General features: G+C 33.9%; 2 protein-coding genes across 2 annotated transcripts; one reads left to right on the top strand and one right to left on the bottom strand.

The window, feature by feature from the left end:
- Nucleotides 1–4: 4 nt before the first annotated feature.
- Nucleotides 5–451, bottom strand: LOC112420987 (uncharacterized). Its single transcript, XM_024780856.1, has one exon. The coding sequence runs from the start codon at nt 449–451 to the stop codon at nt 5–7; it is 447 nt and encodes a 148-aa protein (XP_024636624.1).
- Nucleotides 452–16,368: 15,917 nt separating this feature from the next.
- Nucleotides 16,369–18,910, top strand: LOC11437896 (F-box protein CPR1). Its single transcript, XM_003610480.4, has 2 exons — nt 16,369–17,668; nt 18,180–18,910. The coding sequence occupies exons 1-2, from the start codon at nt 16,530–16,532 to the stop codon at nt 18,217–18,219; spliced, it is 1,179 nt and encodes a 392-aa protein (XP_003610528.1). The 5' UTR covers nt 16,369–16,529; the 3' UTR covers nt 18,220–18,910.
- Nucleotides 18,911–20,135: the final 1,225 nt, after the last annotated feature.

The raw sequence follows: 20,135 nt of genomic DNA, 5'->3' as shown, positions 1-20,135 counted from the left end.
AATGTTAAGATAACTGATCAATAATACTAGAAACAATAGCATAGAATTCTGAATCACCATGGTCCGAAGACGATAGAGCTTGCACTAGAGTAGATGAATCGGACTCGAAAATAACCCGGTTCCATGTGTTCGCAACAACAAAGTGAAGGGCCTCGAGTAAGGCTACTGCCTCCCCCTCCAATACTGTCATATTTGCTCGCTTCCATTTCGTTTGAGCCCGAACAAATTGCTCATGGGAGTCTCTAACACAACACGCAAAAGATGTAATATGGTTGAGATCATGGAGCGCGACATCCACATTGCACTTCAACCACATCTCGCTCGGTTTCTCCCAAACCGAGTTGTTACCTTGCACTCTATTTTGTCTGTATTGCACAACCGATGATGATGGTTGTTTATGAACATCTTGCCATTGTTGCCATACATCTAGTGTTGTCCTCCCAATGCTCATTGAAGTATGATGAGCGTCATTCTAAATGATATCATTACGTGCAGCCCAAATTTGCCAAAGAAGTAAAGCCACCCGACCAGCAATATCTCGTCTTTCTGAGCGACATATATCAAAAACAAAATCTGCCAAGCTGCTCATAATTCCAATTCGTGGTTGCAGCACAGTCAAAAGCCCTGCGCAATACCAACTCTCACGCGCCACCGTACAACCCACAAAAGCATGCCAATCATCCTCAACAGCCGTATCACCCCAGGGGCAGATCATCTCACATTGTACATATCGTGATTGTAATCGGAGACACGTCGGAACACACACTCTGCAAATCTTCCATAACAAATTACGAGCTTTATGGGGAGAATTCACCTTCCAGATTTTATGCCACTCTCCTTCAACATGGAATCGATCAGTATGTAGCAACTCCATCATAGCAGTTTATAACCATTCTTAACAGTATACCTCCCGTTACGTTCCATCATCCATGCTATTCTATCATTTTGAACTTCCGCAAACAGTGGTGTGTCGAGAATAGCTTGCACCATATCATCTGGAAACAAAGATTCAATCTTATCAATATCCCAAACTCGTTCCACGACAACTATCAAATCGGACACACTTAAACTATGTACACCTTGACTTTGTGGGGATTGAATCCAGCTACCTTGAACACCTCGTACCCATGGATCATTCATCACGCTGACCTGCTGCCCATTTCCAACTGTCCACCTACATCCATATAAAAGCAACTGACGTGAATTCCAAATACTCCGCCAAGCAATGCTCAGGTTATAACCGAGTTTAGCACCCAAGAAAGAAGAACGGGGAAAGCATCTCGATTTAAAAACTCTAGCAACTAGCGATTCAGGTTTAGACATAAAACTCCATCCTTGTTTAGCTACCATAGCGAGGTTAAAAGCTTTGAAATTCTTAAACCCCATTCCACCAAATTCTTTGAGGCATGATATATGTTCCCGTGCCATCCATTTAATCACACGGTTGTTACTCCTTCCTCCCCACCAAAACGCATTGATCATCTTCTCAATATCATCTATAACTGAATTCGGCAGTAGATAAATACTCATTATGTATGAAGGAATAAATTGTAACACATATTTGATCATAACTTCTTTGCCCGCCTTCGATAATGCTCGTTCCCTCAATGTATTTATTCTTTTCCAAATACGATCCTTGATAAAAGATAAAACAGACCTCTTATCTCTACCAATCAAAATACAAAACTCTCCTCATGGCTTTAACAAAAGAGAATGAGTAAGTAGAAGAAATAGAAGAAAATAGAAAGATAGGTAAAAAAAAATTCAAAATACAAAACTCTCCTCGTGGCTTGAATATTTTGACCAAAGTAAATATTTTATTCCAAGCATATGTTAGGAGCGCTCAAGTCTATGCTAATCGAGTCTAATGGTATTGGTTAAACAATTCATAAGTAGAAATTTTATCATGTAATATAAATTATTATTTTTGATTGATTAATAATTACACCACTATATACATACTTGTTTTGTTTGTTTAATATGTGCCTCAAAATCACTCTTTTGGCATTCTCCTTTGTTAAAATTGAAATAAGACTCACTAAATTATAAGGGCCTCAAATAAATTTGGTAACCAAAGAGCGGTTGAATGATTGATATGACTCTCTTACTAAATTAGAGATTTTAAATTTAAATTCAGTCCATATGTAAAAATTATATAATTATTTTTAGGTCAAAATTAAATTCACAACTTTTAGAACAATGTTTATGATATTAAGGCTTAATTGCACTTTTGGCTCCCTATCTTTTTAAAAGTTGCGATTTTGGCCCCCTAACTAATTAAAATACAAAACAGTCCCCTATGTATTGGATATTTGGCAGTTTTAGCCCTCAAGGCCAATTTTGACTCGGTCAACGCACACATGTATTTTTTTTATTTTTGTAATTAAAAATATATATATTTTTAATTTTTTTTTTTATTATTTAAAAAAATATTTTTTTTTTTAAAAAAATTTAAAAAAATATTTTTTTTTTAAAAATTTATTCATTTATTTTAAATTGCCACATCAGCAAAGACCAAGTCAAAATTGGCCTTGGGGGCCAAAACTGCCAAATATCCAATACATAGGGGGCTGTTTTGTATTTTAATTAGTTAGGGGCCCAAAATCACAACTTTTGGAAATATAGGGGGTCAAAAGTTCAATTAAGCCTAATATTAAATCTTTAACTAATGTGTATGACATCTTCTTTGCAATAGGTGGCCGACAAAGGACAACTTGGTTAGATGCGACATTATTTCTAATGAATCTCAATAGTGTGTATCTGGATGTGGTTATAATGAATCAGCATATCATCTTATTAGCCATTGTCATATCTTCGGTACTCTTTGGCAACTTGTGAAGAATTAGATTGATGTTTATTCAGTGGATTTGTTGCATATTTTGGACCACTCTATTCAGTTTGTTTATTCTTCAAAACTCAAGAGACTGTTGGAACAAAATGTGTTTAACATTAACCCTTAAGAGTTTTGATGATAACAAAGTATTAAAAATTGTCAATTGGATATGCTAATATTTGTTCAAGTGTACATGACTATAGACAAAATTTGATATCTTAAAAAGGTCTTGGAAGAACAATAAAGAGCAAAGAAATCAACAAAAGGGAAGCTTAAAGCGTCTGAAGAAAACTGCTCCTGAAGATAAAGCGCTCCTGAAGATAAAGTGCTCCTGAAGTGATGATGCCATCAGAAGCAAGGTCATCAGAAACAAGTTTTTAGAAGCTGAGAATCACCGGAAGCTGCAGTTCATCAGGAGATGCAACTTAAAACTTCAAAAGTTGTTTAATGGATTCAAACTCGTCTAACAATTGCAAAAGACTGGAGAGGTAAATCAACGACTATTTTGAAAGGATTTGAAGGATTGGATGCTTATTCTTCAAAGAGCTACAAGACAAGAAAAACAGCTCTGCCTGCAACAATGTTCATTCTCAATGGGAATGCATTTGAAATTGATCTTTCTTAGGACAATAACCATATCATGCAAAGGATCATTGGTGATTGATCAAAAGCTTCAAACGACTCTATTTTGAATGTGCTGGCAATTCAACGTCTCTTTCACACCTCGATATAAAGGAGTGAAGACTCAGAGTTTCATAAAAACAATACCAAGAATTAACTGAGCCAAAACTCTACTGAAATTGTTCTGGATTCAAAGTTCTCTTAGAATTTCTTATCAAAGCTCATATCTTAGAAATTCTAGAGTCTTTAGAGTTTGTATCTGATTTGTATTGTGAACACCACTAATTGTATATCAAGTGTTCAAACTCAAACATATTCTTTGTAATTATGTTTGAATTCAGAAGTCTCTTGCATTTGTGCTTGAGCAATAGAAGTCTCTTGATTGTGTTCAGGAGCATAGGAAGTCTCTTGCATTTGTGCTTGAGCATTTGAAGTCTCTTACTAAGTTTAGTAGTGAACATTTGTAATCAGATATTACATAGTGAACTCTCCTTGGAAGTGCAAGGGGGACAGGATTGACTTCCGGTTTGTGGAAGGAACCTGTATAAATTGCTTGTGTTTTTCTTCTCTCTCTCTCTCTCTCTCTCTCTCTCTCTCTGTTTTATCCACTGCAACTAGTTTTGAACATCACTTCAGAAGTAGAAATCTATCTACTTTTTATCAGTATTTTCAGCTTAGCATAAACTTTTCAACAACAAAACTAAATCAATTACGCAGCTGGTGGACAAAGTAAAAGTTTATTCTTTTTGGTTGTTGAAAGGTAATATTGCTAGCTTTCTTTTTGTCCATCATATGTGGTGGCAACAACCATTTGTTTGCTTAGGTATCAATTGATTTGTTTTTCTATTTTATTTGAGGATGTTGTTGTTGTAATACTGCTTTGCTCTTTTTACAAACCTTATATTTAGGAGCATTATTTTTTTTTCTAGTTGTAATATATTTTATTTTTACTTGTTAAAAAAAAAAACTTGCCTAAAAGAAAAGAGATGTATCATTCAAACAATAGTTTATTTTATGTAAAAAAAAAAGAGTATATTTGACTCTAATACGTGGGTCCGATGCCATAATTGACTGATTCAATATTTAAATACTTGATTTTTATTTAATCACGTGTATCTTTTAGCAATCATATTATCAATTTGAAAGTTTAAAGTTTTTCATACATACCAAACATTATTTTTTATTTTTTTTAAGAAATCAAACATTATTTGATTGAAATGTATATATAACGGAAAAAAAAAAACTTTGAGACGTGTCATAACACTAAATATGAGGAATTTTTGTTTTGATAGAGTAAGGAATTGATTTTTTACACCGTAATTTATCTCTTAGACTCAACCTCTCATTATACCTTAAATTTAATTGTGATCACGGGTTTAAAGAAAAATAAAATTCTAATCATATGGTTTGAAACTGATGAAGTATTTGAACATTTTATTCATTTGATACGCCTCTATTTGAAGATAAGCATAAATGACATGGTATTGTTCTTCTGTTTTTTTTCTTCCTGGAATTGTTCTTCTAATTTTTTTTTGATTGTTTATTCATTATTCCACCTAATTACTTGGAGGCATGCAGCGTCAGTTCGGATAAGAGATGTATATCTGACTACTCAGCAATTTCTTGTATGTGACCGATTCAAATCTAGTACTCAAGCATTATGATAAAAAAACAAGTGAACATTTTATATCAAATAAAAACAATTATATTTATTACCCCACAAAAATTAATTGTTTTTTTTTTGAGAGGAACCCACAAAACTTCATGTTCGCCACAAAGAAAATGCAATTTGTATGGTGCTACTTGCAACAATAAAAATAAGGGGATGATCAAATTGCTACCACGATAAACAAAAATTGAATTTTCTTTTCCACACACTTGAGCAGCACTTGGGGACCATGAAAATAAATTGAAAATATTTTTGCTAATTGTTGTATACAAGATGGATATTGTAGGCTGTAGCGTGACGGTTGTGTATGCTTTTGAATAGTGACATGTACTCATCCACCTGGATATAGAAAGAGAAGGAACGATTATTATTATTTTTAAATCGGTAGTTTTAAGGATTAAATTAAAAGAGATTCATGTCATCTCATCTAAGCGTTTTTTAATAGAAAATTAATTATTATAGATAATATGATGGCTAATTTAATGTTGATTATGATATAACTAATAGTATAATACCCGGTGGATGTTCGACAACATGGAAACCCTCTATAAAATAAGATGGAAAAAATTCAGTCAAATTAACCACGATATACATAACATCAACGTAACTTTCATTAATTAGCCTTTCAAAGATAATCAAATGGATTTCAGCGTATAAAAATATGGAGTTCATTGCATGAAATATACGATAATACAAGATAACCTGCCGAAGAGGAATATGCTTTTGTTCTTTATTACTAATCATGTAAAACGCTGGCCACAATACACTTTTGTCCATAATCAATTTTTTTAGTTACTTCAATTCTTTTAAGAGAAACATACTAATGTCGTATCGTTAGTGATAACTTTTTCAATACAATAATCAATCTTGTTTCCATGTAGAGGCCGTTATTGGTGGTGCGACGAGCGGCTTAAGCCCTCCGCACCACCTACCTCCAGATATGCCGATGGTCTTGTACGGTGATTTTGGCGGTGGTTCCAAAGGTCGATCTCTTGTGGAGTCGTGAAATGTGTTGCGGCTCTATTTCTCTGATAGTTCAACACCGATGGCTTGAGTTTGTCTTTTCGGTATGCGATGGTTGATATTAGATCCGCTTTCTTTCTTGACGGTGGATGTAGGTTTTGTTTGCTCGCAACGTAGGTGGTGATAGATCGGTCACGTGGTGATATGTGTCTGCATATGATTTGTTATGATTTTGATGAATTTTTTGATGTGGTGGTTCGTGGTGGTTTCCATGGTGGTGTTGATACTGAATTTTTTGTGGTGGTGCTCGTGGTGATTTTTGATGGTGATGCTCGTGGTGGCCGGTGTTAGTTTTTGGTGGTGATGCTAGTGGTGGCTGGTACTAGTTTTTGGTGAGGATTAATGGTGGTTTTTGTGGTGGTTAATGATAATTTTGGTGGTGGTGGTGCTGGTTTTTATGGTGGTGTGTTGTAGTGGCTAGTGGTGGTAGTTATGTTTTTTGTGGTTTTTGTTAGACGGTGTTGCTTGTTTCAAGCCAGTTCATTGTGATTTTGTGGGTTTGTATGTGTTTTCTAGGTGGTGATTTTTCGGGTGTTTACATGTGTTTAATTGCGCTCAACTGCAGAAGAAAAGCAAAGTGCGATTACACGAGTTTTGGTAGGTTTGATGGTTATTTTGGAGGGGTTGTTTCTGCTATTGCGCGGGTGTTTAGACTTTAGTTTTTGGAGATGACTTCTTGGTTTTGGTGTTTAGTTTTTATTGGTTTCAGGGGCCTCAGTAGAGGGTGTTTTTTGTTTATTTGTTGAAGTTTGAAGGTGTTTTTAGTTTGTTTGTAGAAGTTTATATTTGATGTATGGGTTGTTTGTTTGGGCGTTCCGCATATACACGATACACCTTTCCTTTGTATGTTGCTACTTTAATATTCCTAATCTAGCATTCCTCGTCCTCGCTAGGATTCTTTGCGTTTTGAATAAATTTCATTTTAGTTTCTTTAAAAAAAAAAATAACTTTTTCAATACAATAAAAAAAAACTCATGAACACTAATCTTTTATATAGCAGCTCGAGAGTTAACTCATGGATTACTAGTACGTTAGTTTGTCTCCTATGAATTCTATCAAACATGTTTGACTAAAAATAGACAAAGAAGAAATACACTCGCAAATTATAAAATCAAAATAAGAATTGTCTTTTTTATTTGGATGACACTATCTATCACTACCTTACAATCCAACTAAAAAAAAAAATTACTTCATCCAAGTTGAACCCACAATTCAAAAAATAAATTGACAAAGTTCGAAAGCTCCCCCTCTTTGAAAGGTTTTGGCTTAAATACACTCTTATTCTCATATTTACATATTTTTGAACTTTTAGTCTTTCTTTTTCTAAAACTAGCTTTTTCATCCCCCTATTAACAAAATAAACGATTTTTTTGCGCCGCCGTAAATTTTAATGATGTGATAGTGACATGGCAATTGTGATTTGGAATAACCATTTTTCATATCATTTTATTTACAATAATAAACAAAATTCCATTAATCCTTAATCATCCCTCAAAAAAAAATTAATCCTTAATCATCTTCTTTTATACCAAAAAATTCTTAATCCAGCGGTGCTATATATGGCACGAGAGGCCATTTTGGCCTCTTCAAGTATGTCTTGTCAAAAAAAAGAAATAAAGTATGTAGATAATTTTATAGAATGATCAATTTGTTTAAGTTCTTTAAACTGTGTCGATTTCTTTTTCTTCCTTAAATCAATTAATTTTTATGGATTTGTTTTGATCCTATAAATTACAAACATTTGTCACTTAAGAGATCAATATGGAACAAAAAAAATAAAGAAATTAAAGTGTCAAATGTTTTTGCTAAATGTACTGTCCTTCGAAAGAAATTATTTTCATGTACTAATTTAAGAGACCAAAAGTGTGCAATTTAGAAAAGATGGAAAAAAAGCTCAAAAATATAAGTGGAGGAAATTGGCTATGGCTATGCCCTCACACAACATGACAAAACAATATTTAAATTTCTAAAATAATATAATCATATTTACACTGTGTTTGGTTGAAGAGAAATAAGGAAGAGAGAAAGAAAGAAGAGAGAAATAGAGAAGAGATAGTAGTTTTCTCTTATTTAGAATGCAGAGAAATAAGATAAAAGAGATTAAAAAACAATGGATCCCATCACTTTTTATCTTCTCCCCAAAATAGAGAAGAAATGAGAGAGAAGTTTATAGTCTTTATTGTTCCAATTTTGCCCTTTCCTTCAATTGATAATTGCATTCACGTGGATGAATTGCACACCAACTATACTTTTTTTTTTTTTTGTTGAAGGAGGAACCAACTGTACTTGTGAATTGTGATTGTGAACATGAAAAGGAATTTAATTGAGGCAACATTGATGTTATTCTAAAAGGAATTTTTTTCAAGTTTCAATTTATTGAGGATTTTTTTTAAAGCCTCAATTAAGCTTCACAAGAATTTTTTTAAAGCTTCAAAAATTATTCTCATCCACCAGCGAGAGATCGCAGCAAAGAAACAACTCAGCTTCAATTAAAAGGAATTTAATTGATTTCTAAAAATTGAATTCATCAATTTATTTATAACAAAAAAATCATTAATTTGACTAAAAAAACTTAATTTATTTGATCAAAAATTTCATTAATTAGTTAAATTAAATTAATTAATTGAATGTAACCAAAAAAAAATTATTAATTGAATTATGAAACAAAATAAATTTGATGAGAGATTTTTGTAGGGGTGGTTTAGTCCTTTCAATGATAGTAAGCACTTCTCTCCGCTCCATTTCTCCTCTTTTTCTCTTCTATCAAATAATACATCAAATCTACTCTATTTCTCACTTATTTCTTTTTTTTGAAGAAACCAAAATGAATTATATTACCATGAACAACATAATTGTTGAAGCACAAGGCGTGCCATAACAATCACGGAAAGAGCAACATCCTGTCAAATTGCAACATAGTCAATCGATGCCCATGCATGAAAGCGGGCTCGACCACCAATTATGTATACCAAAATTAAAGACCACATTACTAGCTTTCAACCACCACAAGGTATGAGATTTTACTTTATCTAACAAAAGTGGCATAGAACTTTGACGGTTTCTAAATAACTTGTCATTCCGTTCGTTCCATAAAACCCAAACACATTGCAGCCAAATCAAATGAAATAAGGATCGATGGGATTTCAAGCCTCCTGCATATTCAATAAATTGCATAAAATGATCTGAAATAGTAAGAGAATCTACCCCTTCGACACCAAGCCAAGCCCGCACCATAGGCCACAATTCGCGATCTGCCAAATTGTATTTTGTAGGTAAGCGATCCCTCAATAGCCGCCAAGCAAGGATTGAAACTTTTAGAGGAACTTGTTTATGCCAAATTAACTCCATATTTTGATAAACATGAGGTTGTTCCTGTGATGTCAACATATCATACACACCATGAACAGTATATCCTCCAGTCTGATCCGGTAACCACAACCACCTGTCAGTTTCTGTTTCCTGCAAAGAGATTGTTAGTAATAAATCGCTACACTCCTCTACCAAATCCACGTCACCACTGCCACGCTCCGCCACCCTCCTCCACCCCCAACAAGAACATGTTCCTTACTGTGATTACTTTATTGACAGCTAAGTCATATAGTCGCCTAAAGCGCTTACACAAAGGAACACTACCACACCAACAATCTCGCCAAAAATCTGTTGTGGCTCCATCTCCCACCCTCATCCTAACACAATCCGCAAACCAACCCTCCCCACCCTCGCCTATCCCATCTCTGATCATGACTATCTCCCTCCACCAAGAAGAACAACTCCGGCCCCCATCCTCCAAACCACCATCCTCCACACCATACCTAGCCACCAACACCCTATACCATAATCCATCTCTATCTACTAACAACCTCCAACACCATTTCCCTAACAAAGCAAAGTTAAACTCTCTCAACCTCCTAACACCCAACCCTCCATACTCCCTCCTCAAACACAAAGAATTCCAACCAATCCAAGAAATTTTTCTTTTTTCCTCACTACCCCCCAAAAAAATTTATTTAACAAAGATTCAATGGAAGAGATTATACCCGACGGAGCTTTGAAAAAGGAAAGAACATAGACAGGAAGCACATTTAGGACGGATTTGAGAAGAATCAGGCGACCACCAAAGGAGAGGAACCGACTATGCCAAATAGACAATCTAGATTTAATACGATTAATAACAGGCTTCCAAAATAATAACCGACGCGGATCGCCTCCAATCGGAATACCCAAATAGAGAAACAGAACTTTACCCATTTTGCAACCCAGCACAGAAGCCGCTTCAGACAGCCAAGAGGCATTAATATTGATCCCAACCAGAGAGCTTTTATGGAAATTAACTTTCAGCCCGTAAAGCACGAACATTAGCCCAACTTTTATTCCCTATTAAGAGCGTGTCATCAGCAAATTCTAAATGAGACACTACTACTGGATTAGCGCCCCCCACCCTGTATCCCGTGAATATATTTGCTTCCATCAAGGCTTTCATCAACACATTGAGTTCTTCTGCTGCTAACAAAAACAAAAAGGGGGATAGAGGGTCACCCTGACGTAAACCCCTCTCAAGGGGAAACTCATCCGCAGGGCTACCATTCACTAAAACTGAAGCCGTGGCGACTAATTTCTCACTTATTTCTCTCTTCACAACTTCTCTCTCACCTATTTCTCTCTTCATAACTTCTCTTGTAAACCAAACACATGTGCCTAAAATGTATCAAATACAATTTTTTATTATGACAAGTACTCATAAAAAAAACCAAAACATTATTCAAAAAAATAAAAAAACTATAACATGTAAACAAAAAATTAGACGTTAGAAAATTAAATAACCAAATCAAGAAAGAATTTTTCACATAATTGTGTGTTGTAGTATAGTACATTCGTGCGTGTGTGACGGCAAATAGTGTCTTGCATTTTCTTGTAAAAAAAAAAAAAGTGTCTTGCATTTTAGCATTTTTCTAAAAACTAAACTAATGCTTTCGTTGTTTAAAACTAATTTTGGCTAAGAAAACACTTTGTCTTTAATTGTTTTTTTGTTTTTGTTTCAATTACTTAATTTTTTTTCTAAGTGTTAAAGGTATATCATATCATTAGCGATAATTTGTTCGATAAAATAAAGGGAAACCATCAAAATCATAAGTATCAACAGTTTATGTAGCTACTCGGGTTAGTTCATGAGCAGGGTTGTAACAATCCAGTTTGGTTCAATTCTCCATCAAAATAACTATATAAAAAAACAAACTAATCGAACAAAACTAAAAATGTCAATATAACAATTCGGTTTATTTTTAAGAAATCAGTCTCTACATCTTCAGCCTTGCATGGTATGGATGTAACTGTTTCATAAGCTCATAATTTTTTTTTCTTCTAATATTGTTATTTTAATTGATATTTAATTTTAATCTATCACATTTACAATTTTTGTTTGTTGTAATTTTACATTAGGGATTGAAGATTCTCAAGGCCTCTCTTCAATCGAAGACCGTTTTAGCGGATGTGTTCCTCAAGACTAAATATGAATATTGATGTGTAATCGATAGTTCGGGTCTTTTTTTTTTTTTTTTTCCTTCTTCTAAATCTTGAAAGTAAAAAGGCTTAATAACTAGTATTATCATGTTTTTGCTTCTTGTTTTTCTGGACTATTGAGTTACTTAAATAAATTGAACTTGCTTAGCATTTGCAATACCACTAGTTATTTGGGGGTGTTTAGTAAGATCCCTGTAGCTTACGTCTTATAAGTTTATTTTATTAAAAAAGACTCGTTTGATAATAATATTTTTTCACGAGCTTAAAGCTTAATTTTATGAGATTATAGCGGTATGTGATAAGCTAATTCAAGTAGTTTATGACTTATCACTTTTCATCTCAATTTTACCTCTGCAGTCATAATTGAAAAAAATAAATATTAATTAAATATAAATACATATTTTTTTATGTCATTTTATATTAATATAAGCTACTACAACTGCTAATTTGGTAAAACACTACAAATTCAACCAACTATTTTATCCGCTATTAACTATAAGCTAACCTATAAGTCATTCGATATAAGTTCATCTATTATAAACTAATTTATCATCTATTAGTTTCTTTTATCAAACAGAGTCTTAAATAATTTGAACTTCCGTAGCATTTGCAATATCACTAATTATATATTCATGGCCTTTTAATTATACAGGTTGGAATTATTATTATATTTAGGGAACTTTTACGGTACACCCGCAAATTAAGGTGTACCGGTACTCTCGCTTACATTTTTATAAATTAACTATCATTTTTTATGAAAGAAATAGGTGTTTGTTGACATATATATTTTAGAAAATATCATTTTATAAGAAAAAACAACATTTCATTTTTTAGAAAAAGCATACTAATTTTTTTTTTTCACTTTATTGTAAAAAATTATCAAAATTCTCAATTATGAGTAATAGGAATTCAGAAAAACCAAATTTTATTGTGTTGACGTTTTTGGTAAATAAGATTTAGTTGTTATAATTATAGGTGATAGAAAATATTTTTTTCCTACAAAAAATAACTCAATTAACTATTAATTTAAGGATTTAGTGTACCAATACATTCAAATTGTTAGATGTATCATAGAATTTGCCTTATATTTATAGTTTGAATTTCACCCAAGACAGTTGTAATTTGGTTATTCATGTCACTTTTATCAATAAAATTTTCTCTTCTCCAAATTTAAAACAAAAATAAAAATGATTCATTACAAGCTACATTCTTAAAGGGTCTTGGCTTGTCCCTTTAGAAAAATTATGCCAATATGATCATTTTCTAACGATATTTTAAATAAAAATGATCTAACATGATATGATTCAAGTTATAGATACTTAGAACTTAAACATGTGGTTTGTAACTCGATGTCATATCGTCGACGTGTACGAAAAAACTTATACTTGTGAACATTGCATTTCAAACTATGATAAATATGACATTAATGAGTCTCTTGTTTTTATCAACTGTGAGAAAGCAAAACATATATGGGATGTTACTGGTTTTCGGAGTACAATAAATCATCGATGTATCGTGCTGACAGTTTTGTTGAGCTTTCAGTCCAGGTTCTGCAAACACTTTCTAACTGAATCATGTTTGAATTTGTTACAATATAGTGTCAATAGAGGCGACATAATGAGTCATAAATAAGAGAAAAAGACTTTTATACGACGAACACATGATATGCTTCGTGATTGGTCTTGTATTCAAGGGATGGGAGCCGAAGCTCATCAAAGGAGACATGCAGGCACAATACCAGTGGACAAAATCCTAAATGAAGAACCAAAAAGAAATATAGATGCAACCCTCTACATGGGTTAAAGGTGCTTTAGAGTAGGTATGTGTTTGCACAAAGTTGAATGGTATTTTGTAAAAGAAACTTTGTTCAATGAACTAGGGTGGGTAATTACGGGGTCAACCCAAGTTTACATGACCAAACCGATGTTAATTCACGCATTCGATTCGGATTAAAATAAGTCACAGGCTGGTTGGGTGAACTTTGCGAGTTATTATGGGTATATTTGGTTCAGTTCGGATGGCTATTTTGGACCCATCAAAATCGAAAGTAACCCGACCAACCCTACATAACTAGATAGTTTTTTTTTTTTTTTTTTACTGCTTACAATACACAAGCCTATACTTTCTAAAATAATGTTGAGTGTATCCTAGGTCCTAATTTGTTCTCTGAAGCCCAATTCTCCCTTAGCCCAAAATTGTATTAGTATAAAACGCAAGCAGCATCATTCATTTAAATCTGGCATCATTCATTCATTCAAATATACCGCATCATTTCACAAACCTAGCAGCCGCATCATTCATTCAAATCTGGCACACAACAAACTCTTCTCTCTCAAAATTATTTATTCTCTTAATTTTATTTCTCAAAGCATAGTCTTTAGTTTCTCCTTTTTCGTTTCTTCTCTCAAACTTTCATCTTTCAGCCGCATCATTTTTTCATAAAATTATAGCTTCTTCTCTCAAAATCGTTTCTTTCAAGCTTTTTCTTGTTGTTGGTTGCAAAGATGAAGCAAAGAACCATGAGAGCATGCTCCAAAATTATGTTTGTTGTTGTTGGTTGCGTTGTTAATATGTGAATCTTATTTGTTGGTTTAAAAGGTATAACATGCAGATCTAGACCAAGAAAAATCACAGCGAAGATCTAGACTAAAAAATATGAGAAAAAATATTTAAAAAAAGGAAGAGGGTATAACCCGAAAAACCGAACAAACCGAAATTTAATATGATTATGTTTAAGTTTTAATGTGTAACTCGTGGGTTGGTTCAGATTAGGGGTTTGGACCCGAACCCAAACTGAACTGATCCAATGCTCAACCCTACAATGGACCACACCACCAATTGAAGTAGATGTTATCATCCTCAAAGAAGTTCTAGTATGGCTTGGTGAGATGGGTGTACCAAAGGTGTATATTGAAATTGTAAGTCATTGATTTATGAGTTTTGATAACTGAACACATAATTTTAAACACAATACAGACACCACCGTATAATATACGTATTTTTAGTTTTTTTTCTTCTCTTTCTCTCTCTTCTCTCCCTCTCCTACAAATTTCTCATCTCTCATCTCCCACCCACCCAACGACCAACCACCGCTCCTCTCACTCTCACCCTTCTACTATCTCTGTTCACCACCATTACCGCCGTTCTCCGATTAGCACCACCACCTCTACTCATATCTACGTGCACAATACAGTCACCACCATCCATCACCGCTATCACTGTCCTCACCACCACCATCACCGTCACTGTCGCCTGAGCTCTGCAATCCTCTCAGATCCGTCACCATCACTGTCTCACCGACAACTATCTCTTTCTTCTCCGATCCTCTCAGATTCGATCACCACCCACGAGCTCCTTCACCACTGTCGCATCCTACATCAACGTCCTCCATCACTGCCACAATCAAACCTCTTCTCTCCTCCGCCTTAAAACCACACTAGATCATATGAAGAAGTTAGGGAAGAGAGAGAGAGAGAGAGAGAGAGAGAGAGTAGAACGATGAGGGAGAGAAGAGTGAGTCTGGCAAAATAGAGAGAGAAAACTAGGATTTTGTCCTTGTATTTTAATTAGACTTACGAAAATGACACTGGTGTTGTATTTGTGTCTAAATTTATGTGTTTGTTTATCATTTATGTTGATTTATGACATAAATGATATGTCAATTTTCCAAACAGAATTAGAAACTTTCAAAGAAGATTAATTGTATATCTTTTCTGCAATTTTTTTATCTTTCTAAACTTTAAGATAAATTTTATTCAGTAACATTTATGCAGTGTTAATTCAGAACATCAAAGATATCCTAAGCGCAACAAATTCCTCTCTTCGGCACTCGCTTAGGGAGGGCAACCAGTGTGCAGACTTTATGGCCAAGCTTGGAGCCTCAGCTGATAACGTTTTCACCGTTCACTCATCCCCTCCGAATTTGCTGCTACCTCTATCAAAGGCTGATGAAATAGGATCTTTATATCTTAGGCTCTAGTTTCTCTTTTTCTTTTTCTGTTGTTTCTTTAATTTGCTTTGTAACCAATTTTTTTTTTTATAAGTCATGTGTTATTTAGGGCGGCTAAGTTGTATATTTCTCATCATCTCTTAATTTAATTCTATTCTATATTTCAACTCTTGTTTTAAATATGATACATCAATATCATATATGTCTATCTCTCTTACTTTTTCAATGAAGCATGATAAAAACATTATTTTTTCATGTTTAACTATCCAAGTAAACAAGCAACTCATAACACATTCACATGAAACAACAATTTTACAAAGGATACAACTCATATATAAATTTTTAGACAATTTATGTGTTTTTTTCTCTCACTTAAAATACATTTTATATGATTATAACAATTTGGAAGATATTCTAAAATTGAAGATATCATAAATAATTATAACTTAGAAAAGACTAATGGTTTAAAGACATTATTTAAGTAACAAATTTTACAAATGAAATTAAAAAGTGACGCAAGTACAAGTCAGTTTTAACTGAAAGAAAGCTAGGTTTCACATTGAAGTATAAGTAAGTTGTCCTTTAGCAAATACCAAACCCACCCACACATTACTTCTACCGAAAGAAATACCAACCCACAAAAATGAAATGAAACTAAAAGAAGCAGGTCTTGTCCATTTGCAAATAAATACCAATACATACCAAATACCAACCATTTTTGGTATTTTATCATATCATAAAAATAATAAAATAATCTCTAAAAGATAAAGGATAATACAGTAAAACGTGGCAACAGTTTTCTCATTGGTACTTTCTAGATTTCGCCGAACTTACAAACCCTAAAGTAAACCAAAAAGAAATTAAGACAACTCGCTCGTATCTTAAACAACCCACCGCAAAATCCGTAATCACCGACGATGGCAGATCTTCCGACGGAAGTTACCACTGAAATCCTCTCACGTGTTCCTGCAAAACCACTCCTCCGCCTACGCAGCACTTGCAAGTGGTGGCGAAATCTCATCGACAGCACTGACTTCATTTTTCTTCATCTAAGCAAATCTCGAGATTCCGTTATCATTCTCCGTCAACACTCTCGTCTCTACGAATTGGATTTGAACTCCATGGATAGAGTTAAAGAACTCGATCATCCTTTGATGTGTTACAGTAACCGCATCAAGGTGTTAGGTTCCTGCAACGGTCTTCTATGCATCTGCAATATTGCTGATGATATTGCTTTCTGGAATCCTACGATCCGTAAACATCGGATTATTCCATCGGAACCGTTAATCCGTAAAGAAACTAATGAAAACAATACTATAACTACGCTTTTAGCTGCTCATGTTTATGGATTCGGTTACGATTCTGCTACGGATGATTATAAATTGGTTAGCATTTCGTATTTTGTTGATCTACATAATCGTAGTTTTGATTCACATGTTAAGATTTATACTATGAGAACTGATGTTTGGAAAACGCTTCCAAGTATGCCTTATGCTTTGTGTTGTGCTAGAACTATGGGGGTTTTTGTTTCTGGTGCTTTGCATTGGGTTGTAACTCGAGATCTTGAACCGGAATCACGTGATTTGATAGTTGCTTTTGATTTAAGGTTTGAGGTTTTTAGGGAAGTGGCGCTTCCGGGGACTGTAGATGGGAAATTTGATATGGATGTGGCGTTGTTGCGAGGGATGCTTTGTATAATTGAGAATAGAGGGAGTGATGGTTTTGATGTTTGGGTTATGAGAGAGTATGGATCGCATGATTCGTGGTGTAAAATGTTTACGGTGGGGCAACCGCGTGATGTGAAATTGATGAAATCTTTGAAGCCGTTGGGTTATTCGAGAAATGGGGATAAGGTTCTGTTTGAACAAGATAGTAAGAAACTATGTTGGTATAACCTTGCTAGTAAAGATGTGAGTTGGGTTAGAATTTCAGGAATCCCTAATTCCATTGAAGGAACTGTTTGTGTTGGAAGCCTTGTCAAACCTAGTTTGATGATGAATCGAAGTGTTCAAAGCAAGAAGCAGAAACTCGTAGAGGAAAAGAATAAGAAGAAAAGGTAATATAAATGTGCTGATTTTGACATTTCTCACTCTCTTTTTTGATTATATGAAAGAAAGTTGTGTCTGTCTCAACTCTAGACTCATTGTTTTGTTTTTTATACTGTTTGTGTGACTCTGTCTCTTGTGAGTTGACCTTGACTTGAACATGTGGTTTTAGTTCAAATTGCATTACAATGATTGAGAAAGAAAAGTAGCAGTGTCTGATAGAAAGGTAGGGTCCCATATTTAAATTTTGATGGATGAGATATTTTAGTTCACATCTCTAAAATTAATTTTTCAATGTTGGATTGTGAAAAATTAAGGTCAGACTTAGTCTTAAGAGTTTCAGAACATGCATCTTTATTATAAAAAGATACTCATAGTCATATCTACTGAGATCTATGGGTTTTTATTCTAAATTTTCATATGAATTAGTTGCCTAATTTTTATACTTTTTAAATAAATGGTCCTCATCTTTATGCTATCTTTCTTGTTATACATTCTTTGTTTATCTTTTTTTAATTTCAGGGATGACTTCTTGTCCAAAGGGTTCAAATTAACGTTGTAAACGAACACAAGAAGAAAGAACGGTATACAGCTGAAACTGGTGACCCGACAAATTCATGAGTTATACCTGGTCGACGGATACTGAAATTTGCCTTGACTCATCAGGAAGAGTTGGAATGATCAGTAACCAAGCCCTTTTTAACTGTTGGTTAATTTTGACTTCTTCCCTCCCCTGTATTGCTATGAATCTGCACCTTTTGTTTTCTCAGGGTTGAACAGGAACAAAGGTACTTGAGTTCGTGCAACACTTGTGACAATGACAAAAATATACGAAAGGTAAGTCCAGCAATTGGCCGTAGTAGGACTGCCTAGGCACCTCCTTCCCTTTCTCTGGTTTTGTTGTAATAAATTGAAATACTCCTCCTCATGTCGAAACTTCTGTCTACCTCATGGGATGGTTTTGCTCTATGTATTTGCTGGTTGCTTTGCAGCCACACATGTACATTACATTGTAATATGTAAAAAACTCAAATAGTTTTTGTTGTTCTTTAGCAAACTCAAATACAGTTTTACTTGAATGGTTTATTTGTAAGGACTTAGAAGCAAGTCACTTCTAATGATGAGGAAACCCGATTTTTTGCTGGGAAGACTCAACTGAGAAAATAGTTGGCACTCTGTTCTAGTGCTCTGATTAGTTTCAGGAAGAAAACTAGTATAGTTGATTTTGTCTCAATAAAATGTCATTTTACTAACTGATAGGAGGAGCAATGGGGTGACTTTGGGGATGATATGAATAATGGAGGATAGCATAGTAACATGAGTATGTTTGGATTGATGAAATGAGTTTTGAATGAATAGAATGATGCTCTATTCCATTGTTTGGATTATTTTAAAGAATTATGGAACGAAACCTAGTAGCATATAATCCATCTCATTTTATCACTTTTCCCGAGTTTCCTTTCATTTCAATTTGGTTATACCGGATTTGGATTCACCTACATATCAACTTAATTTCATATCTTTAAGATTACTAATTAAACCCTATTTCTCAAAATGCAACTGTGTGATTACAGATAGTTACTCTAGCACCAGTTGCTAATTTTTTCTGAAGTACTGATTACTTGAGCAATAACTTCGACCGGTACAACACCCAAGTGATAGAGTTTATGATTGTAAAGAACTCTTATTCCAATTGTCTTGTTGTCTTCCTTTGTGGGATGAGTATCTATGTCAATGATTTTTTTTTAGCCTTGAGATTTACAATCATAAACTCTTACTCAACTTATCTAAGATAAAATAATTTTAGCAAGAATTGTTCAAAACTAGTATTCACATCTTTTTTTTTTTAATCTTTAAAATATCAAAATAATGTTAGATTGTAGTAGTGGTCCATGACTGAAAATCCTTGCATTAAACAGAAAGTTCAGTGGTCATATGATTTACATGAATCGAGAAGAGTAGCTAGACAATGAGATATGAGTTCTGAGGGAATTTCCATTTCAACATGTTTAATGTGCTGCTAGCAGTCAATTGATCCTGAGAGCAAAAGTAATGTAGAAGAAACCTGATTTTTTGTTGGGAAGACTCCACTGGGAAATAGGTGCAAGGGGATGACTATTAGGGCTGAAATTAAGTATATTTTTGGATTGATGAAATGAGTTGAATGAAATAGAATGGTGTTTTTTTTTTTAAGGAATAGAATGATGCTATATTCCATTATTTGGATTATTTGAAAACAATTATGGAACGAAACTTGGTAGCATCTAAATCCATCTCATCTTATCACCTATCAACTTAATTGATATCTATTAGATTACTAATTAAACTCTATTTCTCACAGTTCAACTGTGTGATTATTTATATGTCTCCGTGAACTCAAGCAAACCAAAAAACTTAACTCAGAAAATGTTACTCCGGCACCAGTTGCTAACTGCTTTTTGAAGTACTGATTACTTGAGAAATAACTTCAATCGGTAC

This window comes from Medicago truncatula, chromosome 4 (genome assembly GCF_003473485.1).
Source record: "Medicago truncatula cultivar Jemalong A17 chromosome 4, MtrunA17r5.0-ANR, whole genome shotgun sequence".
NCBI classification, from domain to species: Eukaryota; Viridiplantae; Streptophyta; class Magnoliopsida; order Fabales; family Fabaceae; genus Medicago; species Medicago truncatula.
The sequence above is the reverse complement of the archived record's forward strand: the minus strand, read 5'-3'. Positions and strand labels throughout refer to the sequence as shown.